General features: G+C 34.1%; 1 protein-coding gene across 20 annotated transcripts in view; it reads left to right on the forward strand.

Annotated features, from left to right (window-relative positions):
- Window positions 1–26,755, forward strand: part of Slc4a10 (solute carrier family 4 member 10) — a 308,057-nt gene that overhangs the window by 196,949 nt on the left and 84,353 nt on the right. For all 20 annotated transcript variants that reach the window (XM_087199463.1, XM_087199486.1, XM_087199461.1 and 17 more), the window contains one exon: window positions 16,564–16,724. In XM_087199463.1, coding sequence (XP_087055589.1) covers window positions 16,564–16,724 — 161 coding nt within the window. The remainder of the gene's footprint in view (window positions 1–16,563; window positions 16,725–26,755) is intronic.

Below are 26,755 nucleotides of genomic sequence, written 5' to 3' on the forward strand. Positions count from 1 at the left end.
GAGTAGTCTTTGAAGCCTCTTTATTTTAAAAATATTAAAAGTAGATAGAAGAAAACCAAAGTGGCTATCATCTAGTTCATGTGTTGACATTTAAAAAATAAAACTAATAACCACCAATATTTGAAATTCTAAAAATATAAGATAGCTGAAAACAAAAATGTATTCCTCTACCCTTATTCATAATACTTTTCTTCAAAGATCATTGTTTTATTTTCTGCATATTCTCAAAAAGTTTTAATATCAAGATCAACATGTTAAATATTTGACCCTTTTCAGTTTATAAAATAGGGATTATATAATATACAATGTTCATATACTACTTTTTACACTTAATATATCTTAATGATTTTATGTATCATTTATTAAAGATTTATACAATATTTTCAATAGCTACATAGCATACAATTATATGGATGTACTTCATATGTTTTGCTAATCTAATTGGATATTTAGGTTGATTTTTTCCATTAAATTGCTGTTATGATCATTTATTTGTTTTTGTTTTTTAGGGGTTTTCTTTTGGTACCAGGGATCGAACTCGGGTCCTTGCGCTTGTGCAGCAGGCAGCGAAACCACTGAGCAAAATCCCTGGCCCTGTTATGATCATTTTCTTTGTTGTTGTTAAATTCTTTTATTGGTACATTTTAGGTATGCAACACAATTACATTTCTCATTGGGAATTGTACCTTTACATAATGCATCTTGGTTCTGATTTTTTCCCCATTCCTAACCCTCCATTCACCCCCTCCACCCTTCCCTATTTACAAAGCCTTTATTTCCATTTTTTCCATTTCTCATCATTTGTCCTTTCCCTTCTTTCCTTTCTCCCACCCCTCCCACTACCCCTACTCCTTTGGACCTTTACTTCCTATTTTACATTATCAATTATTCATTCTAATCATTGGTACATTTTAGGTATACAATATAATGACATTCATCATTGGAAATTTGCACCTTTACATAATCTCTCTTGGTTCTTATTTTTCACCCTTGTCCAGCCCTCCCTTCAACCCCTCCATTCCTCACTATTTACAAAGATTTTGTTCCTATTTTTCCATTTTCTCATATTAATCCCATTCCCTTCTATCCTTTCCCCTAGCCCTCCCACTTCCTTCCTCTTTGCCCCTTTTCTTCCTAGTTCACATTACCTATTATACATTTTAGTCCTTATTTACACTTTCAGTTTCTCACACTAGAAAAACTATTCGGTATTTACACATGTGTGTCCTATTTATTTCACTTAAAAGGATTGCCTCAATGTGCATCCACTTAGCTATAAATGTCTCTAATTTCTCATTTTTTATGGCTGAGTAGTACTCCATTTTATTTTAAAAAACCACATTTTCTTTATCCAGTCTCCAGTTGATGGGCATTTGGGCTGTTTCCAAGTTTTAGCTATTACAAACTGTGCTGCTATGAACATGGGCACACATATATCACTGTGGTATGATTCTTTTAATTCTTTGGGGAAGATCCCCAGCAGTGGAATAGCAGGGTCAAATGGGACTTCCAGTCCTAGTTCTCTGAGGTATCTCCATACTGATTTCCACAGTGGTTGCACCAGTCTACACTCCCACCAGCAGTGGAGCAGGGTTCCTCTTTCCCCACAGCCCCCCAGCATATGTTATTGGTTGATTTCATGATAGTAGCCATTCTTTCTGGAGTGAGGTGGAATCTCAGTGTTGTTTTCATTTGCATCTCTCGAATGACCAGTTATGTTGAATACATTTTCATATGTTTATTTGCTATTTCTACTTCCTTGTCTGAGAAATGTCTGTTCATTTCAGATGCCCAGTTTTGGATTGAGTCTTTAAATTTTGGAGGTCTGATCGTTTTAAGTTCTTTATAGATTTGAGATAGTAGACCTTTGTCTGAGGAAGACCAGGTGAAGATTTTTTCCCACATTGTGGGTTGTCTCTTCACACTGCTGGTGTTTTCTCTTGCTGTGCAGAAACCTTTTAATAAGAAGAAATCCCATTTGTTGATTGTTTTTGCTAGTTCACAGGCAACTGAGGTTTTGTTCATAAAATCTTTTCCTACACCAATGTCTTCAAGAGTTCTACCTAACCTCTGTTCCAACTGGTTCAGAGTTTCTATTTTAATATTTAGATCTTTCATCCATTTTGATTTTAGTTTAGTGCATGGTGAGAGATATAGGTCTAGTTTTAATCTTTGGCAAGTTGAAGCCCAATTTTTCCAGCACCATTTATTAAAGAGGCTATCTTTCCACCAGTGAGAGTGTTTGGCTCCTTTATTGAAGATGAGATGGCTGAGTGTGTCTGGCGTTGTTTCTGCATCTTCTAATCTGTTCCACTGGTCCTCAGGTCTGTTTCTTTGCCAGTACCATGCTGTTTTTATCACAGTAGCTTTGGAGTAGAGTTGCAGGTTGGGGATTGTGATACCCCCTGCCATGTCTCTGTTACCTAGAATTGCTTTTGCTATTCTGGGTCTCTTCTTGTTCCAAATGAAGTTTTGGATTGTTTTCTCAAGGTCCATGAAGTATGCTGGTGGGATCTCAATTGGAATTGCATTAAATCTATATAGCAGTTTTGGAAGTATGGCCATTTTCACTATATTAATCCTTCCTACCCAGGAGCAGGGGATGTCTGTCCATTTTCTGATATCATCTTCAATCTCTCTTTTCAGAGTGCCATAGTTTTCAGAGAAGAGGTCTTTGATTTCTTTTGTTAGGTTGATTCCTAGGTATTTCAATTTTTTGGATGCTATTGTGAAAGGAATTATTTGCCCTATTTCTCTCTCAGTGAGTCTGTCATTTGTGTAGAGGAAAGCTATTGATTTTTGTCTGTTGACCTTGTAACCAGCTACTTGACTGAATTCGGTTATCAAGTCTAGAAGACTTTTGGTGGAGTTCTTGGGGTCTTCTATATAGAGTATCATGTCATCTGCAAATAATAACAATTTGACTTCTTCATTTCCTATCTTTATTCCTTTTATTTCTTTCTCTTGTCTAATTACCATGGCTAATGTTTCCAGAAGTATATTGAACAAGAGTGGTGATAGTGGACATCCTTGTCTTCTTCCTGATTTTAGTGTGAAGGATTTCAATTTTTGACCATTTAGTATGATATTGGCTGTTGGTTTTTCATATATGGCTTCTATCAGTTTGAGGTAGAGACCATCTATTCCAATTTTTTGTAGGGTTTTTATCATAAATGCATGTTGGATTTTGTCAAATGCTTTTTCTGCATCTATGGAGCTAATCATATGGTTTTTGTCCTTGGCTCTATTGATATAGTGTAATACATTGATTGATTTGCATATATTGAACCATCCCTGCATCCCTGGGATGAATCCCACTTGATCAGGGTGTATGATCTTCTTGATGATCTTCTGCATTCTGTTTGCCATTATCTTATTAAGGATTTTTGCATCTATGTTCATTAGTGAGATAGGCCTACAGTTCTCTTTTTCAGTTGGGTCTTTCTCTGCTTTGGGGATCAAGGTGATGCTTGCTTCCAGGAATGAATTTGGGAGTATTGCTTCCCTTTCAATTTCATTGAAGAGTTTAAACAGTAGTGGCAACAGTTCTTCTCTAAATGTCTTGTAGAATTCAGCAGTGAAGCCATCAGGGCCCAGGCTTTTCTTAGTTGATAAGTTTTAATTACATTTTCAATTTCATTGGTTGATATTGGGTTGTTCAGAATTTTTAGGTCTTCTTCGTTCAACTTTGGTAATTCATAGGTATCTAGAAATCTGTCCATTTCTTCTGTGTTGTCCATCTTATTGGCGTATAGGTTCTGGAAGTAGGTATTGATGATCATGTGGATTTCTGCTGGGTCTGTTGTAATTTCACCCTTTTCATTCCTAATTGCATGGATTTGGGCCTTTTCTTTCCTTTTTCTGATAAGGTTGGCTAAGGGTTTGTCAATTTTGTTGATTCTTTCGAAGAACCAACTCCTGGCTTCTTTGATTTTTTGTATTGTTCTCTTAGTCTCTACTGCATTGATTTCTCCTCTGATCTTTATATAATTTCCTCCCTTGTATGAGCTCTGTGGTTGTCCTGGACTTCCTTTTCTAGAAGCTTGAGGTTCAGCATCAGGTTGTTTAGTTGGGCTTGTTCTGCTTTCCTAATATGTGTATTCACTGCTATGAATTTCCCTCATAAGACTGCTTTCATTGTGTCCCATAGATTCCAATATGTTGTATTGTCATAGTCATTTAATTGAAGGAACTGTCCGATTTCTTCTTTAATTTCCTCTGTGACCCACTGGTTATTCAGAAGTGTGTTGTTCAATTTCCATGTGTTTATGAAATTTTTTGAGTTTCTGTTGCTATGGATCTCCAATTTCATTGCACTATGGTCTGATAATATGCAGGGGATAACTTCAATTCTTTTGCACTTACTTAAATATGTTCTATGTGTGAGTATGTGGTCTATTTTGGAGAATGACCCATGTGCAGCTGAGAAGAATGTGTATTCTGATTTTGTGGGGTGGAAGACTCTGTCAACATGTTAAGTTCATTTCTTCAAGAGTTCGATTGAGTTCTAGTATTTCATTACTTATTTTTTGTCTAGTTGATCTATCTTTTTGTGACAGTGGGGTGTTGAGGTCTCCCACTACAATTGTATTAGTGCATGTATGACTTTTCATGTCCATTAGTATTTGTTTTACATAGTTGGGTGCACTAGTGTTTGGTGCCTAGATATTTATAATTGTCATCTCTTTCTCTTGGATTGTTCCCTTTACAAGGATGTAGTGTCCTTCTTCATCTCTCTTAATCAGTGTTGGTTTGAAATCTACTTGATCTGCCAAGAGGATAGCTACTCCTGCTTTTTTTTTGGGTTCCTGTTGCAGGGAGTATTGTTTTCCACCCTTTAACTTTCAGTCTATGAGTTTCCTTTTGAATTAAGTGTTTCTTGTATGTAGCATATTGTTGGATTTTGCTTCTTGACCGATTCTGCCAGTCTATTTCTTTTGATTGGGGAATTGAGACCATTAACATTGATGGTTATAACTGAAACGTATTGACTTGTCATTGCCATGACTTTTTCTTTCTGTCGGGTTCTCCCTCTTTCCATTTAATTTCTTGTCATGCCAGATGGGTTCATTCTGCTTTGCTTCCTGGGGTTATGATCCTCAATGTCTGTTCCTAGTATATTGTGTAAAATTCTTTGGAGTGCTGGTTTGGTATTCATGAAGTTCCTGAGGTGCTCTGTTTCATGAAAGTGTCCTATTTCTCCATCAATTTTGAAAGATAGTTTTGCAGGGTACATCAATCTGGGTTGGAGGCTGTTTTCTTTTAGGGCTTGGAATATGTCACTCCAAGCTCTTCTTGGCTTGATGGTTTGTGTTGAGAAGTCTGCTGTGATTCTGATGGGCTTTCCTTTGTATGTGATTTGTTTCTTTTCTCTAACTGCTTGTAGAACTTTGTTCTTCTGTTGAGTTTCTGGAATCTTAACACATATGCCTGTGTGTAGTTTTTTTGATCAAAGCTATTTGGAGTCCTACATGCCTCACTTATCTGTATGTCAAGCTCTTTTCCCCTGCTAGGGAAGTTTTCTGCCATTATTTCTATGAAGAGATTTTTTATGTCATCTCCACTCTCTCCTGTTTCTTCATTGACTCCAATCAGTCTTATGTTATTCTTCTTTGCATCATCTAGCAGCTGCTGGATTGATTTCTCATGTTCCCTTATAATTTTGAAGTAATTTTTTTTCCTGGTCACTAATTGCAATCTTGTCTTCTATGTCTGTAATTCTGTCCTCACATTGGCTCATTCTGCTGTGTAGCCTTTCAATGGAGTTTTTCATCTCCTGGAAATCTATTTGCATCTGTTTTATGGATTCCATTTGTTTCCTATGTTGGGATTCCATCATGTTCCTGAGCTCCTCTCTAGATTTATTAATCCTGTCTTGCACTGAGGCACAATTTCTCCTGTTATCTGAGAAATTATTTCTGATTTCATTTTTTCTAGATCCCCTTTTGTTGCCAGTTCAGTGGGTCCAGGTGGTTGTGTATCAGAGTGTTCCATCTCATTTCCCTTTGGGGTTGCTGTAGGTGATCTGGAAGTCTGGTTTTGAGACTTATTTATGTGTTTTCTCATTTCGACTGGGGCGGGGGGCTGTTAGTGCCTGCACGGATTACCTCCTCTGAGCTGGGAGAGGTGGGACAGGGGCCGGGAGCAGTGGTAGGGATGGTGACCCAAAAGCCCTTTCCTGTGGGCTGGGAGCAGCGGGAGGGATGGTGGCCGGGAAGCCCCTTCCTCTGGACCAGGAGCAGTGCGACAATGGCTCAGAAGCCCCTACTTCTGGGCCAGGAGTGGCAGGACTCAGTACCATGATCTGGTGGTCTGGTGTCCTCTGTGTCTGTGGAGTGTGGAACCAGGTGACTGTACAGAGGAGTGTGTGTGTGGTGTCCCGTGGATTGTTGCTTGGGTGTGCGCTGATTCGGCATGTTCCGTGCAACTCGCGACCTCGGCAGGACATGAGCAGACCTGCCTGTCTGCAGTGGGCTGATTCCCCTGTTATGATCATTTATACACATATTTTTGCATTGTTCTGTAGATATGTCAAATACATTTCTAACAGTGGAATTTTATGTATCAAAGAAAGCAAACATTTTTGTTATAGATACTGCTGATTACTTTTAACTGTTTTTATAATTTGTATATCCATCAACAGTACATGAGAGTGCTTATTTCCCCCCAATTTTTGCCACACCAAATCATCAAATGGTTTAATTTTTTTGTTCCATATATATAACACAGATTTCATTGTTTTAATTTATTTTCTTTAAATATTAGTGAGGTTTGAAATCTTTTTGTATTTTTTATTTTCCTTGTAGACTAACTTCATTCTTTTCACTTGTTTTATATTATATCCTTTATTTTTTCCTTTATTAGCCTTTTTCAATATTATGTCTTTATTTATTGAGGACCAAAACCAGGGCCTTGCTCTGAGCTGCATTTCCCCAGCATACTCTGCCTCATTTAAAAATTTAAAATTTCTTTTTTTTCTTTTTTAGTTTGTTTACAGCACAAAATGATTGCATTTATTGTGGATAGTTGGTACATGTACACAACACAGTCTTTTTAATTCCTTGCCACTCTCCCTTTTCATCTCTTTATCCCCCTCCCATTTGCAGAAGATTTATTTCCCTGTTTCCTTTAATCTAGTTTTTATTTTACCCTTTATACTTTGGATTGCCCATATGAAAGAAATCATAATATATTTAAGTTTGTGTGTCTGATTTATTCCACTTAACATTATTGTCTTAGTTGCTGTATCATCACTGAGACACAATACTTGACACTTGCAAATTAAAGGAGGCATGGCTTATTTTAGCTCACAGTTTGTAGTGTTTTCAGTCCTTAGTCCTCTGGCTCTAAGGCAGGGGAGCATGGTAAATGGGGCCAGCAGAAGAGAAACTGTGCATAGTGTGGAAGGGATTAAGGGAGGCAGGAGAAAAACATACCCTTCTAGGTCATGCTCCCAATGACCCACCTCCTCCCAACATCACATTTAGCTATCAGTTCATCAGTGGACTAATCCATTGATGAGTATCATGTCTCCATGATCCAATCACCTTCCCAAAGCCCCACCTATGAACTCATGAAGCTTTGGGGGATATCTAGATATAAACTGTAGCAATTATATTTTTAAGGTGCATCCATTTTTCTACAAATGACTTAAATTTATCCTTCTTTATAGCAGAATAGTATTCCATTATATACAATAGTACATTTTAGAAAAATACTTTGGTCTGTTTTTGATGAACATATTTTGGCTACTTCCAAGATTTAGCTCTTATGAATTGTGCTGCTATAAACATTGGTACGCTTGTATCACTGTAATATGATGTCTCTAACTCTTTTGGGAAAATACCTAGTAGGGGAATAGCTGGGTTGAATAGAAATAGAAATTTGATTTCTAGTTTTTTGAGGAATCTCCATACTGATTTCCGTAATGGTTGCACTAGTTAACATTCCCTCCAGCCCTAAAGGAGGGTTCAATTTTCTTCACAGCCTCTCCAGAATTTATTATTTGATTTCTTGATGATTGCTATTTTGTTTCTGGAGTACAATATAATCTAACTGCTGTTTTAATTTATCTTGCTTTAATGGCCCATGATCACTTTTTCATGTATTTATTGCCATTTGCATTTCCCCTGGGAATTGTCTACTCATTTCATTTGTCCATTTGTTGGTCATGTATTTTATTGGGGGAATGTTTGATTTTTCTGAATTCTTTATGTATTTTGGATATTAGTCTTCTGCTGAGGAGTAGCTGGCAAAACATTTCCCATTCTGTAGGTTGTCTCTTAACTTTGTTAGTTGTTTCCTTTGCTGGGAAAAAGCTTTTTGATCTGATATAGTCACATTTGTTGACTCTTGCTGTTATTTTTTGTGCAATTGGAGTTCTGTTCAGAAAGTGCTTGCTTATGCCTATGATTTCAAGTTTTACCTGTTTTATTTTCCAGCAGCTTCCTTTTTTCTGTTTTAATAATTAGATCTTTGATCAATTTTGATTTTAGATTAGTACACAATGAGAGATAGGGCTCTAGTTTAAATTTTCTGCATGTGCATAGCCAGTTTTTCCAGCACCATTTGCTAAGGAAGCTATCTTACCTCCAGCATGTTTTTGGTCCCTTTGTTAAGGATACAATGGCTGAATTGACTGGAGTTGTTTCTGCATCCTCTATTCTCTTCCATTGATCCACATGTCTGTTTTTGTGCCAATACCATGTTGTATTTATTATTGTAGCTTTGAGTATAACCTGAAGTCAAGGTTTGTGATGTTTTCTGCTTTGCCCTTGATGCCCAGGATTACTTTTGCTATTCTTGGCCTCTTTTTGTTCCAGATGAATGTTAGGATTGCTTTTGCTACTTCTATGAGGAATGCTATTGGTATTTTGATGAGAATTGCATTAAGTCTGTATGTTGGTTTTGGAAGTATGGCCATTTTGACAGTATTGGTACTCCTATCCAAGAATAGCGGATATCTTTCCATTACCTGATGTCTTCTTAAGTTTTCTTTTTTAGAGTTGTATGGTTTTCATTGTAGAGGTCTTTCACTTCCTTCTTTGGTTAGGTTAATTCCTGAGTAATTTTTGTTGATGCTATTGATAATAGTATTATTTTTAAAATTTCTTTCTCAATAAGTTCATTGTTGGTGTACAGGAATGCTCTTGATTTTTGAGTATTGATTTTGTATCTTGCTACATTGCTGAATTTTGTTATTTATTCTAGGAGTCCTTTGGTGGAATTTTTTGGGGTCATCTGTGTAGAGGATCATGTCATCTGCAAATAATGATAATTTTTTTTCTTTTTTAAAATTTTAAAGATGGGTTTTGCTATGTTGCTGTCCTGTTTCAGCCTCCCAGAGTGTTGGTATTACTTTAAATTGGTGGTACATAATTATTTATTGCCTCTTTAATATAATTTTTACACAGTTGAACCAATTTACTCAAAATAATTTTTATTGTGTTATTTTAAATATAAAATTAAATTTAAAAGTTTTTATATAACCTGGTCAATTTCAAGTTTAAAAACTTTTTACCTTAATTTTCCCCAACTGCATAAAATTAGCCATAAGGGAATTTTGCAAATATATAATATGTATCTATCTTGATTTGGTGATCTTTTCCACAAATCAGTGATATAACTCTTTATGACCAAAATGTTATTAATAAGGAAGTTATTTCCATAAATATCTCCATGTTGAAGGCCAGGAATATCTGTCCCTGACAGTTACAGGGCATAGGAGTTTCTGGATAGAGGAAGGAGATTTGGTGGTTTTAATGACCAGACAATGCTGGGTAGGGTTTCTTTAACCTGTTGCTAAGGAGTACTTTTGGAAGCATTTCTTTTAGGTTCTTTACTCTCATTCTTCATAATAGAACAGAGAGATAAGATTGGAATATATATTTTGGCATGTATAATTTCCTTATTCTTAGAATGGTTGGTGACTTTTCACCCTTCAGATCAAATAGTCAGGTATTTCTTTAATCAGAAACTTCCTGCATGAGAATTTTCCCACTGTCATAAAGGTGGCGATGGCAGAAGCTCTACTAGAATCCAGTTCTTTCACTCTATCACAGATGAACAGGTGGGATGTTATCATGTTCTAATGGATTACCTTGTGAAATGAGCTCATATAAACCACCATTGTAGTTTCCAGATACAATGTATTCCATTTAAATGTACTGTTTTTGAAGAGTAAAAGGGATGATCTAGTTAATTATTGGCTTTCTCTAATGATATTAGATAGGAACTGTATTTGTAGCCATGCTTTTGGAACCTTATGCCTGGTACAGCTGTTTGAGGTTCAGGGAGACATCTGATGAGCACTCAAATTAGTAACAGACATTGAAGAGAAGGATAGATGAATTTTGGCTGAGATGCAACACTTTAGTGAAAAACAGAATATATTTATTGAGGACCTAGAAATTTAGTGGATTTTAAAGTGGCAGAAATAATTTTGTTCATGTTGACTTTGTTCATCCAAAAGGGCTCTTTTGGGTTAATTCAAGGATCTGTTTGATTTTTCAAACACAATTTAACTCTAATACATAATTAGCATAATAATTTGAAGAGCAGTTTTCTTTTGGTTAGTATTCAGGTGGGATTAATAATTGTGTGCCCGAGTAACAGAAATAAAAATGATATTTTATCAGCACACAGCACCTGTCATATATGACATCTTGAATAATTCATGCCTACTGTTTTTGCCAAATAAAACTTAAGCAAAGTTTTAGACATCAAAGCTAAAAATTTGAATCATAATTATTTAATAAATGTTTGTGAAAACCAGCTGTTCACTTTTTAAAACTATAAGAAGCATTTGAAGAGGCTAATGAAATCAACACAATTAAAATGTTCTGCTTATAAATAACATGTAATGTTACTAATATAAAAATGAGCAAAGCTACCACAGCTGTGCAGTGGTGGAGACATGTTTGACTCATGGTGGTTGCCCTTTAAAAATGTTTGCTACAAATTAGCTCATAAGAAGCAAAGCAGAGGGCAGCAGTAAAGCCTCTGATACATACATGGTCATGTGGAAAGAGATTATTGTATCAAAACAATGCCTGTTGCTGGTCTTTGATAGTCAAAATTAGTAAATGCTGAAGTCATTTGGATTTTTCAGTGAAATGTGAAGGGTGAAGATTGAATAAATTAAGAACAACTAATGTCTGTAAACATTAGGTTTGGATATATTTCACTTCCCCTCAAAATGGCCATAGGTTTTCTCTTATTACATAGGTTATTCTTTGTCCTCATCTTAACCGTATGCATCCCTCCACCTGCCATGACTCCATCTCTCCTAAGAGGATTTTTTTTTTGAAACTTATAGTACTCTTACAAAGGCATAATTTTGTATTATACAGCAGCTACTTTATGTTTGGTTCGAATTAGAGAATAAAATTCCTAGAAAACTCAATTAGTGTTAATAGAATATAAAGAAAGTGTTAAGTTCTCTAGGGAACATCTATTTTTAACTGGCAAAAGAATTTTCTTTTGTGGATTATTAATATGAATAGAAGATCATCATGTACTTTATCCTCAAAGAATTCATGAAACACCTATTTAAAATAATATTGTTTAGTAGAAAGAGACATCAGTCAGTTAACCATGGATGAAAACAGATCCAGATATAGTAGAGGAAATGAAAATAATCTGCTCAGTTTTTCATTCCCCCCCCATAGAAAATGTCATGTAATTGGCCTACAATTTTTATTTTATTTTTCATCATCCATCACATCTCTTACATACTCTAAGAGTCTTGTTTGCTTTGATTTGCAATTCAAACAAATGTCAGCAGAGTTTACTTGAGAACTGGAACACACTGTAGCCCTTTAGATCATTAACTGTGATCAGACATTTTGCAACTCACAGTATATTCAATGACTAAAAAATCTTGAACAAGACCTAGTGTGTTCTCAGACCTGCTAATTTCTATCTTTGAAGGATGAAATGGAGTGACAAAAACAGAAAAAAGAGATATACTTATGTGATATATATATATAATTTTATAATATGGTCTCTAAAAACATTCATTTAAATATCTCTTAATGCTTTTGGCATCATTCTGGAGTTGGCATAAAGCACTGAATCTTGAAATATTTGGTATCTTTAGTAACTTGATATTTGTAACTTGTGGGTTCCTTTTTATGGAAAGTACCTTCTGTCTCCTCCTATAATATTCGTGAAACCTATGGTTACATCAAACCATCCATGCATGTAACTTATATTTGGTCATTTTAACTACTAAACTGCTTAAAACTTCCAGAGACTTCATTTTTTTCTAATAGAACTAGACCTGCCTAATTTAAAGTAAATTATTATAAAGAAAACTATACAGCTCTTAAATTTATTTTTAAAGTATCATTTCAGACCAACATAAGTGTGACTAATTTTTGGCAAAGAGAAAAAACTATAAAATGGAGGAAAAATTGTCTTCTCCACAAATAGTACTGGTTCAATTAGATATCTCTAGGCAAAAAAAAATTTAAACTTACCTAAACTTCACAACATAAACAAAAACGAATTCAAACTAGATCATAAATTATAATGTAAAAAACAAACCTACAAAACTTTTAGAAGGAAACATAGGAGAAAATCTTGAGCATCTAAGACTAGATGATAAGTTTTTACACATGACTACGAAAGCACAATCCATAAAAGAAAATATTCATAAACAGGACTTCACCAAATTAAAATTTTGTGCTGTAGAGAGCCTATTCAGAAGTTAAAAAGGCAACCTACAAACAGGGAGAAAATATTTCCAAACCATGTATTCAACAAACGTGATACATAGGGAATACGTAAAGAACTCTTTAGGTTCAACAGTACAAAAATAAATCAATTAGAAAAATGAGCAAGAGACACAAATAAATTTTTCACCAAAGAGGACTTATGTATGACAAATAGCACACAAAAATATATTCAACAGCATTAATCTTTAAGGAAAGGCAAATTACAATTGCTATGATTTATCCTTACATACCTAGTAAAATAGTTAAAATTTAAAAGCTGTAATAAGTGCTGGTGAGGATATGGAAATACTAGGTCCTTCATACATTGTTAGTGTAAATATAAAGTAGTAGAAACACTCTGGGAAACATTTTGTCAGTTTGTTATAAAACTAAACACACATTTACTCTGTGACCCAGCAATTGTACTCTTGGGCATTTGTCCCAGAGAAATGAAAACTTAAGTTCATGCAAATACCTCTGGGTGAGTATTCATAACAGATTTATTTTTAACAGCAAAACCTGTAAATATCTTAAATGACCTTAAATTCTGAAACATTATCCAGAAATCTTACATGAAAAACATTTTTCCCAAAGAAAAAATTTATTTTCCCTTAAATATCCTTTTATAATCCTAAGTCTTCTTTACTACTCAAAAACTGAAAACTAGATTCAATTCTAATTTGGTTCTTTAATCAAATATCACTATCCTAAGAGCTGCCATATAATATTTATTTTGCTCCTTTTGTCTGAAAAATTGTTTCAGTAGTATATAAGATGCCAGAAGATTTAGTAAAAGTTGCATCTACATCCCTGGTGCCATGTGGAAAGTTTCATTATGACCTATTCCACAGAATATGATGTTTGAGCCTAACTCACAAAGGAAAAACACCTATTTTTGTCTAGAACAGTAGACAATAAAGAAACATATAAAAAATGTGCAGAGAAAAGAAGAGGAATATTGTCCAACTTGAAATTGGTTTCAGAAATGGGTGAAAATTAAATGTTAAATCAGTTGTTTTTGCTCTAGCCATTTGTATAGATCTTTGAGCTGAAAAGGATCATAATAAATTTAACACAAGCAATTGTGTTATGGCAGGAAATGGGGACATACTCTGGGGAAAAACAAATTAAAAACAACTTGGAGTTGAATATTAGTTTGAAGGTCACCGGCTAAATGATGATCATGAGTAAGCTATTTAGTGGGCTGAGTTTGTCTTATTTTTATACAAATGAGAAAACTGTAGCCCAGAGAAGTTGAAAGACTTTCCCTTGGTTTTGTGGTGGTTTCGCTGGAGAGCATGGACAAAACCTAGATATCTTTTTATTTTCAACTAGTCCAAGACATTATTGGAAATAATACTCCATCTTACATTGTCCATCAAGAAGTTAGTCCTTTATGATATTGACATTCATGATGTATCCGTGGCCTTTACTTATATACCTGGAAAGAAATACCAATTTATTATATCTATTAAGATCATATTTACTGTGACCAGTAATACTAATTAGGATTTTTATGTTCATATGGGTAGCTAAAATAGTTATCTGTATCAGTTGGTATGAATTATGCTAGAAACACACTTTACAACCTTTTTTTTTTGGTACCAGAGATTGAACTCAGGACCATGTGCTTGAGAGGTAGGCACAGCGCCACTGAGCTAAATCTCCAGCTCAACATACTTTACAAGCTTAATGGCTTAAAATAACAGAAGTGTATTTATGAATTATTAAACATGTCCATCATAGATCAGTGGAGCTTCTGCTTATCTGTTCATTGTAGTTACTTAGAGATGTTGGTTGATAGCATGGCTTTCATCCAAAACAATATTGGTTGTCATGTTATGAAAAAAGAGCTCAGGGAGTCTTGATGTTTAGATATTCCAGTCTGGAAGGGACATGCACGTAATTTCTGCTCTGACCTTATTGACCAGAACAAGTCTTGTCACATGGACTCACCCATTTCACAGGGAGCCTAATGGTAATGCCCTACATTTTCGAGAAAGGGGGAGAATCAGTTATGGTTCAGGAACAATACTAATAATCACTACTTGACATACAAGGTATTATGTCTCTGTTAACAGTTGATAAATTTGAAGAATAAATAGTATGAAAAACTTCCAATTGTGTATATAAGATTGTTCTATTATATTGACAGCCTTGAAGAGACACTATCAGTGAGTTGGGGCTGACATATAAGTTGTTTCAACTTCTATGTGTTTTCTTTTTTTTTAAATGTATGATATTGTCAATTTTTATTTTCAAAAATGTACTGATGTATAGGGATATCAATAAACCACCTAGAATGGTGTCCACTTAACTGTTTTAATCTGTCTCTAAGAGTAAGATAATGAGCACAGTTTTCTTTAACAGTGTTTATTGACTTATGGTATTATAAAATGTTTTTAAGAAGCAGAAATTAAGGCTTTCCAGAAGTATATGGGGGGATATATATTTTTTTAATTGGCAGGCATTCAAAATGTTTTTTAATAAAATTTTATTGGTACATTTTAGGTATACAATATAATGACATTCATCATTGGAAATTTGTACCTTTACATAATCTATCTTGGTTCTTATTTTTTCCCCATTTCCCTCCCCTCCGTTCAACCCCTCCACCCCTCTCTGTTTACAAAGACTTTGTTTCCACTTTTTTATTTTCTCATATTAATCCCATTCCTTTTTTTCTTTCCCCTATCCCTTCCACTTCCCCTTCCCCCCTTTTCTTCCTATTTCACATTATCTATTGTACATTTTGATCCTTATTTACACTTTCAGTTTCTCTATAGGTATAGCTATTTTAGCATACAAAGTTTTTGTGTAGCTGTTCTTCCCTATCAGTTTCCTGTTCATTTCCAGGCCATTGTTTTTATTTTTTTCCTCCCCAGACTTTAGGGACACATCTATAGCTTTCTTGGTATTTTTTGTTACTCTGCACATTAATCATTCGGACAAACTCTTTGGCTAGTTAATTTTGCATATCTGTTTGATTCTCTGTCTAGTTACTACCACATATTTATCTTCTAGTTACTCCCAATTGTTTATCATTTGATTACATTAAATAATAGAAATATGGTATCATATAGAGAATTTCTAAAATATTGCTTGGAGAGAGGAAGTAGGTTCCAAAATGGCTAAGGACAGGATGAATGAGGGAAATGGTGGGGAATGGGAAAAGAAAAAAGCAATATAGGCTGGGGTTAATTAGAAATGGTGGAATTAAATTGGTCATCTATTAGGATTAGCATACAGGTCAGTAAAGAACTGAATGACTCCTGCTAGAGTAGTATAAAAATCATTGACTTTACCTTTATCTCTTCTGTTCAACTTATTTATAAACAATAGCAAGTATTTATTAGTATTCATTTCACTCCAAGAAAGCAGTGGTCTCCTAGTGGACATAACAATACTATGATTCTTCTATTCTCCATCCCTGGCAGGAACACTGAGTAAAAGGAGTCTCATATATTCAGTGTCTATGAAGTAATGCCATCACTAGCTTTCATTCAAACAAGTCTAATTAGGATGTTTCCTACAGAAGTAGGCCCCAAATTATACTACACTCCTCAAAAATCTAATGGGAAAATTACCAAGAGTTAAAATACTCAGGTTTAAAACCTCCCCCTAAACAAAAAGGAATACACTTTCGTTTTCATTTTCAATTACTATTGTCTTTTCATAAAAAAGAATTCTCTCTGTTTTTTAGTTCTACAACAGAATCATGGTGACGGCTGGTTAAACATTTTTATTATCAGCGGTTCTCTACAGCTAGACCTTCTATTTTTGTAAGAGTCATTCATCTGTAATATAGCATGCAATGTGTTGATAAGAATATTTGTTTGTGTAGGTGGTTGAAGTTTGAAGAAGATGTGGAAGATGGAGGGGAAAGGTGGAGCAAGCCATATGTGGCTACCCTTTCATTGCACAGCTTATTTGAGTTGAGAAGTTGCATTCTGAATGGAACTGTGCTGCTGGACATGCACGCTAACACTTTAGAAGAAATTTCAGGTATATCTTTTTGCTCCTTAGTCTATTTCATTCTCATGGATTCAGTTGATATTTATTACTCTCTTTTCCTTATAATTTCATATATGTTAGAACTTTAAAAATAACTTTTTATGTTAAGTAAATAGGACTATGGGATTTTAAAAGTTATTCTCTCTCATCCCTTCATTAGAGAGACAAGAAGCTGAATCTCAGAGAAATACGATCTAGCTTGCCAATGACAAGTGTAGAGTGAGAACTTAGATTTTCTGACCATCATTCAATATTCAGTTTTTTTCATTATTGTGTTTAAATTGTTACCATTGGAAAATCGAAGATAAGAAAGATTTTCAACTAGTGAGTGATTTTCATGTATTTTAATACAAGAAATAGCTAAATGAAAAATTTCAGTAAATAGGAAAAATATTGGTTTGGATTTGACACAGAAAGATGACCACTTATTTTAAATTGAATTAAAACTCTTGCATTCCAAGAAAAGCCAGGTGACCCAGCTGATATGTGTTTCATAATTTAATTTGATTTCTAGGTCCAGAGTGAGTAATTTATATTGGAATCTTGAAATTTAATTATGGCTATGTAACAAAAGCAATTATATTTATGAAATAAATCACTGCTAGAGAAATAGAGTCAAAGGATTCCTATATCTTTTGATGTGGAAGACCAACATATTGTGGTAAAAACAAAATCATAGAAATATGCAGAAATTGATTTTGAAAGTATAAATAAAATGATTCATGGAAAATTTGAATAACAATAAATTCTGAGATAGGTTTTTAAATAATCCTACTTTGGGAAAAAAAAGGACTTGTATATGGGATTTATTTGTGAAGCCAAACGACTTGAAGGAGACTTTAATATATTAATTATATTGTAGAGATGGAAAAATCCTCAGAAATATGTGAGTGTTTCTAAAATCACAAACAAGAGAAAAATATGTTTATATTTAGTTATGATTAAAAATAATGTGTCAAGTTTAGTCTTCTAAACAGTCCCACGAAGTACAAGTCTATATCAGTTATCTTCCCATGGTGAAGACAAAAATACCCGACATCCACAATTTAAAGGAGAGAGGTTTATTTTGGCTGAAGGTTTCAGAAGGTTCAGTCTATGGTTAGTTGACTGCAAAGCAGAAAAGCCATGGTGGAAAGATGTAGTAGAGGAAAGAGTGCCCATAAGGCAGAGAAAAGAGCCAAAAGGGAGGAGCTGGGGACAAGAATTCACCCTTCCAGTGTGTGTTGCCAGTGACAAACTTCCTTCAACTGGGCCCCACCTTTTCATAGTACTTTCAGCTATGAACTCATCTCCATCAGTGGGTTAATCCACTGATGAATATATTGCCCCCATGATCCAATCACCTTTCAAAAGTCCCACCTATGAACACATGAGCCTTTTGGGGACATTTTAGATCTAAAAATAACAATGTCATTTCCAGATTGTCCCAGATTCTTAGGGCCTCTGTCTTCAAGCCATTTGTCCCTTCTCTTATTCTGATATAAAAATACTTAATCATCAGCTCAGTGGTGCTGCGCCAGCATGGCATGTGCAAGGTTCTGAATTCAATTCTTGGTACCAAAACACTTGATCATTCCAAAACAATATCTAGGTTATTTTCTTCTAGGTCTGTAAAACATTAGTACTTCAGAACCTGTGCATTCACAAAGTACCAGATTTAGCATCCTTAAACTATTATATCAAGCTGTCTAAGAAAGAGATGTCTTGATGTAGATGCTGACAAAATTTTAGTAGTTTGATCAATTTAAAATTATTTAATGTGGTCTTTTATACTCATAGGCATACATACATTGACATATATGTGAGAGGAAAAACAAATACAGAAATACATCTTTAATCAAAACATTAAGGAACCTCCTTAAAAGGAAATCACAAAACACTCCAAACCAGAAAAGACAAACCTCAATATCCCTAAGTTACATATACTACCAATAGAGAAGTAACCCTTTGAAATATATGTATTGTGTAAAAGACTACATAGTTAGGTACAGTTTGATATTCAGAAAGAACACAAGCAATGATGACAATTTGCATTAAATCATGACTTAAAGAAAATGCTTAATTTAGGAAGTAAGAAACATCCTAAGATTGAAGGAGTAGTAGCTATCCAGCTAAGTTTCTTATTTTTTACATTATAAAGTCTTGTTAAAAGAGGCAGGATATATAATGTACATTATAAGGTCTTGCTGATATTTAATAGACATTTTTGTATTTTAATTAGAAATTAAATGATGGCGCTTCATGGTATTTTGAAGTTTAAGAAACTCTTTATTTTGTACCATTATCTTTTGATAGTCTTGATAAAATTATTTTGATATTATTATTGATATCCTTATTTTGTAAATAGGCAAACATTCAGAAGGTTAAAGATTTTGCCCTGAGGAGTTATTTCTGCTGCTTAACTCAGCGATTGCATTATCTTTGAAAATTCATTCCTCTAAAATAATTTTGTACTGATTATATACAACAAAGCTGTCAAATTCCTTAACCTGGAGAAATTAGTCTCAGAGCATACCCATTGTTCCTTTACCAAGCTTTAAGTTTGTTAATTTATAATCCTTTCCTTAGGAGGTTATTCCTATAAGGAAATCTCCCAGTAATTGACTAAAGCTCTGACGTTAGTCCAGTTTTATTGTTTAAAATGGTGTTTCTTTGCCATAGCACTAGCCTCCTTATTCAAGCTCAATGTAGATTGTGAAGGTTAGCTGTGTTAAATCTAGCTTTTTCAAGCAAATTACATTCTTTAAGCCTATTCTTAAAATGAAAGTAGTTCAACTGAAGCTTGATAGCCCAGATAGCTTGTTAGTATTCTTTCTGCTTTTCTAATTAGTCTGTGACTTTCTAACTCTGAAGTAACCCAACTTGAATGTCCCATTTCCAGTGCAGAGCTCCTTGTAAAATGCCTTTTAGGATATGTTAGTATTTTAGAGCTAACATCACACAGAAAGATACAATTAAAAATATTTGTGTTGATCATTTTTACCTTAAATTCCTTTTTAATAGAGATTTATTCTCGCTGAGCAATTACCATTTGACTCTCTTTAAAATAAAAGATATTTTTCTGCTCCCCAAATCTCATTAAATATTTTCTCCGTATAGTTTATAATTTCTTTCTTATTTATACTTACTGATATTTTTATGGTGTGACAACTGAGCAGCATTATAAAATGTGTAAAAAGCATGCTTTACCTTTTAAGACTTCAAGTTTTGCAAAATATTCTCATACCCACTATCATATTTTATTAACACAGCAATCATAAGGTAGGAAAGAGGCTATTTCTTAGATTTAAAAAGTAGATGAACAAAAGGTAATGTATTAAAGGTGACATGTGCAGGACAGGAAAAATGTTATTTGATTGATCTATAATCATAAATTTTGTTTTGTTCTGTTTTGCAATGATTTGGACCATAATGATTAACAATAAAAAGTGAAACTTTTTCTTCACCTCCTATTTCTCATTATTTTTCTATATATTAGAAAATTATGAACTAGGAACATATGTTAGTCACTAGTTTTAACTTTCCAAAAGCTAGATCTAATAATTTATGTTTAAGGATGCTAAACCTAGTTTTTTGTGAATGCACAGGCTCTGAAGTACTAATGCTTTATAGATCTAGAGGAAAATAACCTAGATATTGTTTTGCAATGATCAAGTATTTTTATATCAGTGTTCTGATATGTTTTTTGACAGACTCACATAATTCCTTAAAGAGAATTTGGTAGACTTAGTAGCAGAAAATCCCATTTATATCTGGCAGGTCTGTCAAGAATTTCTGTTATAATTAAAGTAGGATTTTCTTTTGGATCAAGTTAATTTAAAATATATCTATTTCCCAATGTTTCAGAGAACTCAATAAATCTAAACTTCATCCTTCAAAATATTACTTAACCTTTTCAAATCCCAAAATCTCCGGATATATTTTCCTATCGTGATTTATTCTGATATGGAATTAATTATATTGGAAATGCTTCCTAATTATATTCATATATATTATAGACAATTTTATGCTCTATGTTAATCTATTTGAAATTCAGCATTATAAAGATTAAAAATGGAAATATTCTCTTGGCAGAGCAAATACTTTACCCTGATTCTGTCAGTGAGAGGAAGAAGTTAAAATCAAACTAAAGTTAGTACCATGGACAAATTATCAGTCATAGCTCTCAACTTATTAAAATGACTTTTGTTGTTTAGTATATTTCATTGAAGGATAACTCTCCAGTTTGTTCCACTACGTGTAATCTGCAGACTTGCAGATATGAAAATTACCATATTTTTAAAAAATGTGTTTGTATTATGACAATCCTTGGTCTAGAAGCTAAGTATTCTCTAGTAGTTTTTGTTTTTAGTACTCACATTGCTGAGTATTCATGTTTCTGGCAAACAAAAACTAGAATTTAGAAACTTAATATCCCCTACTTACCCCTTATTATATTTTAAAGTTAAGATGATAGGTTTTCAAAGTGTTTACATGAGACTGTTGAAAAAGACAGATTTATACAGTATTTTCAAATTCTCACAGTTTCTCAGGTATTTTGGTCATCAAGATGGATTGATTATGATAAAATAATTACCTGATCAATATGAAAAATAATGTTTGTTTTTCTGAGGCCCTTTCATACAAATGCTGCTAGTTTTTCTAGAGCCTGCTTAACATTAGAACAGTATGACCTATTTATCCTTTTTATTCTTACTTCTTATCGAGATCCTGGCATTGTACTTTGGCAGCCTAGCTCTATAATTTAGACATCACAGCCTGCTGAGATTGCAGAACTTGTCTGTGGCCCTAAAACCATTATGGTCCATTATCCTTTCTTACTTTTCAAGTTAGTACTGATACTTATTATAGTGGTGAACTGAACAATGTAAGTGATTACTGAATCAGATTCTCTTTAGTACTTAAATCTCACTCCAGTATAAGCTATATTCTTAAACAAGAAGATTAACTTTTCCATTTAATTAATATACTATTTGATGCAGTCATAAGTTAGGGGAATTGTCTGTGTGTTTTTGTGTGATTAGTGAACAGATGAGCTTTTAAAAAAATTACTTGCTATCGTGTAACTGTTTGAAGTTAAGACTTCCATCTCTGAGAAACAGTGAAGCTAGAAATCTATACGTTTTCATAGTGTTCAAGACTGGAAAGATCGTGGCTGGTAGAAATTAAAATTTATAAACATGTATATGGCTTATTATACGATTAATTTTGACCCTGATTAGAATGCCAAACTGGGAGTCATATTATGGCTAATGGTTGAAACTGCCTTATAATGATGAGACATTGGAGCTTTAATAAACAACTTTAAACTTCTCTTGTGAAGTATGTAATGCATATTTTACACAGATTTTTCTGTCTTTCATCTTAGCAGGTTTAGGGTAACATATGTTGACAATTTATCAGTTCCTTTATTTCAAATTCATTCAATTGTATTTTAACTACTGACTCCCAAAAGAATTGAAATAGAGACTTAAATGTTATATTATACTACTATACATTTTCAGAATTGAAAGAGATCTTTGAGATAATTATTGTGGCCAACTTCTAAATATTCCATATATGCATTATGGCTGACTCACAAATACTCAGTTTTAGTTTCCATTGTCAACAGAAAAGTGATAGAGCAAGCTATACCCTACATGCCTAATATGGCCTGCTGCCTCATGTTGTAAGGCTTTTGGTGATTAAATTTTACATGATTGAAAAATAGTAAAAAAGGAAAATTAAATATTTGTATTGTGCACATTACAAAAAATTCAACTTTCTGTGTCTATACAAAAGTTTTACTGGAGCACAACCGTGCTTATTTGTGTATATATTGTCTGGCTACTTTTGTTCTACAAAGGCAGAATTAAATAGTTGTGACAGAGATGATATGGCCCACAAAGACTAAAATATTTATTATCTTGATCATTAGAGAAAAAGCTTGTTTACCTGTGATTTAGAGAATTAACTACAGAGTGAAGGACAGCTCTTGATTAGTCCACTAATTATTCAAATCTCTTCCCCATTATCAGTGATTGTTTCAAAAATCAGGGCTAAGTCAGTTGGACTTAGAATTTTTCCTGGCTAAGAAAAAAAGAATGTTTTGTACAAAAAGATAAACTTCTAGATTAAAGGAAACAGAAATTAGAAGTAATCAAAATTTTTGGTGGATATGAACAAGGACATTTGTTTCCTTTTTGCTGATGTCCTTTAGGAAAATCAGTTTGAGGTTAAAGCTTGGTTATAGAAGAGGCAGGGCTGGGGATTTAGCTCAGTGCTGCAATTTGCCTTGAAAGCACAAGGTCCTGAGTTTGATCTCTGGTACCAAAAAAAAAAAAAAAAAAAAAAAAGGCAGCAGAATCACAGACAAATGAAAATAGAGCCAGCCTAACTCTAGTCTTTCTGTTGTGTAAACCAATAACATGAATCACTTTAATTAGTTTAATTTGCATTGTTAATTGATAAGCCCAGCTTTATTTCATATTCTATTAAAAATTACAAGTGTACTAACATCACCACAACTTTCATACAGGGATCCATACTTTAGTCAATAGAAAATGCAAAGAAAATTATGAACTTGGAAATGTTTCCCAAAGGCAAATTCCAGTCCATGTATCAGGTGCCTTGTGCTATGACTCCTAGCAAAGAAATATGAGGTAGACATTATTATTTCTACCTTAAAAGAAAGGACACTGAGGTTATTCAACTTTGTATGGTCACATAGCTACAATATGGTAGAGTGAGTGACCCACATCTTTCTCTAATCTGTTTCCCTTTTATACTGAGAAAAAACACAGTTTGTAAGGGAAAATTCTGCTAATTCAAAAAACTTCAGTGTACTCAAAATGGCAGGGGAAAACAGTTCATTGTGATCTGATTTACAAAAAGAGTGTCTCAAAAATCACTTAGTTGATGTTTGATAATCTAAAAGCAAACTAGTTACCCTGAAGTTTATTGAGGTGATTTTTTAAAATTTTATTTTATTGGTACATTTTAGGTATACAATATAATGACATTCATCATTGGAAATTTGCACCTTTACATAACCTCTCTTGGTTCCTATTCTTCCACATCCCCCTGCCCTCCCTTCAACCCCTCGATCCCACCCTATTTACAAAGACTTTGTTTCCATTTTTCATTTTCTCGTATTAATTCCATTCCCTTCTTTCCTTTCCCCTACCCCTCCCAATCCCCCTTCCACTCTGCCCCTTTGCTTCCTATTTCACATTAGAGATATAGTTCTAGTTTTAATCTTTTGAAACCCAATTTTTCTAGCACCATTTATTAAAGAGGCTGTCTTTCCTACAGTGAGGGTGTTTGGCTCCTTTATCGAAGATGAAATGGCTGAGTGTGTCTAGCATTGTTTCTGCATCTTCTAATCTGTTCCACTGGTCCTCAGGTCTGTTTCTTTGCCAGTACCATGCTGTTTTTATCACAGGAACTTTGTAGTATAGTTTCAAGTTGGGGATTGTGATACCCCCTGCCGTGTCTCTGTTGCCTAGAATTGCTTTTGCTATTCTGGGCCTCTTGTTCCAAATGAATTTTTTGATTGTTTTCTCAAGGTCCGTGAAATGTGCTGCTGGGATTTCAATTGGAATTGCATTGAATCTATATAGCAGTTTTGGAAGTATGGCCATTTTCACTATGTTGATTCTTCCTACCCAGGAGCAGGGGATGTCTGTCCATTTTCTGATGTCCTCTTCAATCTCTTTTTTCAGAGTGCTATAGTTTTCAGAGTAGAAGCCTTTGATGTCTTTCTTTAGGTTGATTCCTAGGTATTTCAATTTTGTGAATGCTATTGTGAAAGGAATTGATTGCTCCATTTCTCTCTCAATGAGTCTATTGTTCGTATAGAGGAAAGCTGTTCATTTTTGGGTGTTGACCTTGTATTCAGCTACCGTACTGAATTTGGTTATTAATTCTAGAAGACTTTTGGTGGAGTTCTTGGGGTCTTTGATATAGAGTATCATGTCATCTGCAAACAGTGACAATTTGACTTCTTCATTTCCTATCTTTATTCCTTTTATTTCTTTCTCTTGTCTAATTGCCGTGGCTAATGTTTCCAGAAGTATATTGAACAAGAGTGGTGATAGTGGACATCCTTGTCTTGTTCCTGATTTTAGTGTGAAGGATTTCGGTTTTTGACCATTTAGTATGATATTGGCTGTTGGTTTTTCATAGATGGTTTTAATCAGATTGAGGTAGAGACCATCTATTCCAATTATTTGTAGGGCTTTTACTATAAATGCATGTTGGATTTTGTCAAATGCTTTTTCTGGAGATATGCATTTATGGAGATAATCATATGGTTTTTGTCCTTGGCTCTATTGATATAGTGCATTACATTGATTGATTTGCCTATGTTAAACCATCCCTGCATCCCTGGGATGAATCTCACTTGCTCATGATGTATGATCTTCTTGATGATCTTCTGCATTCTGTTTGCCATTATCTTAGTAAGGTTTTTTGCATCTATGTTTATTAATGAGATTGGCCTATAGTTCTCTTTTTTGGTTGGATCTTTCTCTGCTTTGGGGATCAAGGTGATGCTTGCTTCCAGGAATGAATTTGGGAATATTGCTTCCTTTTCAGTTTCATTGAAGAATTTAAACAGTAGTGGCAGTACTTCCTCTCTAAATGTCTTGTAGAATTCAGCAGTGAAGCCATCAGGACCTGGGCTTTTCTTAGTTGGTCAGTATTTAATTACGTTTTCAATTTCATTGGTTGATATTGGGTTGATTAGAATTTTTAGGTCTTCTTCGTTCAACTTTGGTAATTCATATGTATCTAGGAATCTGTCCATTTCTTCTGTGTTTTCCATCTTATTGATATATAGCTTCTGGAAGTAGATATTGATGATCCTCTGGATTTCTGTTGGGTCTGTTGTAATTTCACCCTTTTCATTCCTAATTGTATGGATTTGGGCCATTTCTTTCCTTTTTCTGATGAGGTTGGCTAAAGGTTTGTCAATTTTGTTGATTCTTTCAAAGAACCAACTCTTGGCATCCTTGATATTTTGTATCATTCTCTTAGTCTCCATTGAATTGATTTCTGCTTTGATCTTTATAATTTCTTCCCTTGTGTGAGCTTTGGGTTTGTCCTGCTCTTCTTTTTCTAGAACCTTGAAGTTCAGTATCAGGTTGTTTAATTGGGCTCTCTCTGTTTTCCTAATATGCGTATTCACTGCTATGAATTTCCCTCATAAGACTGCTTTCATTGTGTCCCATAGATTGAGATATGTTGTATTGTCATTGTCATTTAATTGAAGGAACTGTCTGATTTCTTCTTTAATTTCCTCTGTGACCCATTGGTTATTGAGAAGTGTGTTGTTCAATTTCCATGTGTTTATGAAATTTATGTGGTCTTTTGCTATTGATCTCCAATTTCATCACACTATGGTCTGATAATATACAGGAGTTAATTTCAATTCCTTTTCACTTACTTAAACATGTTCTATGAGTGACTATGTGGTCTATTTTGGAGAATGACCCGTGTGCAGCTGAAAAGAATGTGTATTCTGATTTTGTGGGATGGAACACTCTGAAAACATCTGTTAAGTTCATTTCTTCAAGAGTTCGATTGAGTTCTAGTATTTCATTACTTATTTTTTGTCTAGTTGATCTATCTATTTGTGACAGTGGGGTATTGAGGTCCCCCAGTACTATTGTATTAGTGCTTTTATGACTTTTCATGTCTGTTAGTATTTGTTTTATATAGTTGGATGTACTAGTGTTTGTTGCATAGATATTTATGATTGTCATCTCTTCCTGTTGGATTGTTCCCTTTACAAGGTTGTAGTGTCCTTCTGTGTCTCTCTTAATCAGTTTTGGTTTGAAGTCCACTTGATCTGCCAAGAGGATAGCTACTCCTGCTTTTTTTTTGGTTTCCATTCCATGGAGTATTGTTTTCCACTCTTTAACTTTCAATCTATGAGTTTCTTTTCGAATTAAGTGTGTTTCTTGTATGCAGCATATTGTTGGATTTTACTTCTTGACCCATTGTGCTAGTCTATTTCGATTGGTGATTTGAGACCAGTA

The sequence above is a fragment of the Heterocephalus glaber genome, unplaced genomic scaffold (genome assembly GCF_053883595.1).
Source record: "Heterocephalus glaber isolate CG9 unplaced genomic scaffold, H.glaber_assembly_v1.0 deba00000347, whole genome shotgun sequence".
Lineage (NCBI taxonomy): Eukaryota > Metazoa > Chordata > Mammalia > Rodentia > Bathyergidae > Heterocephalus > Heterocephalus glaber.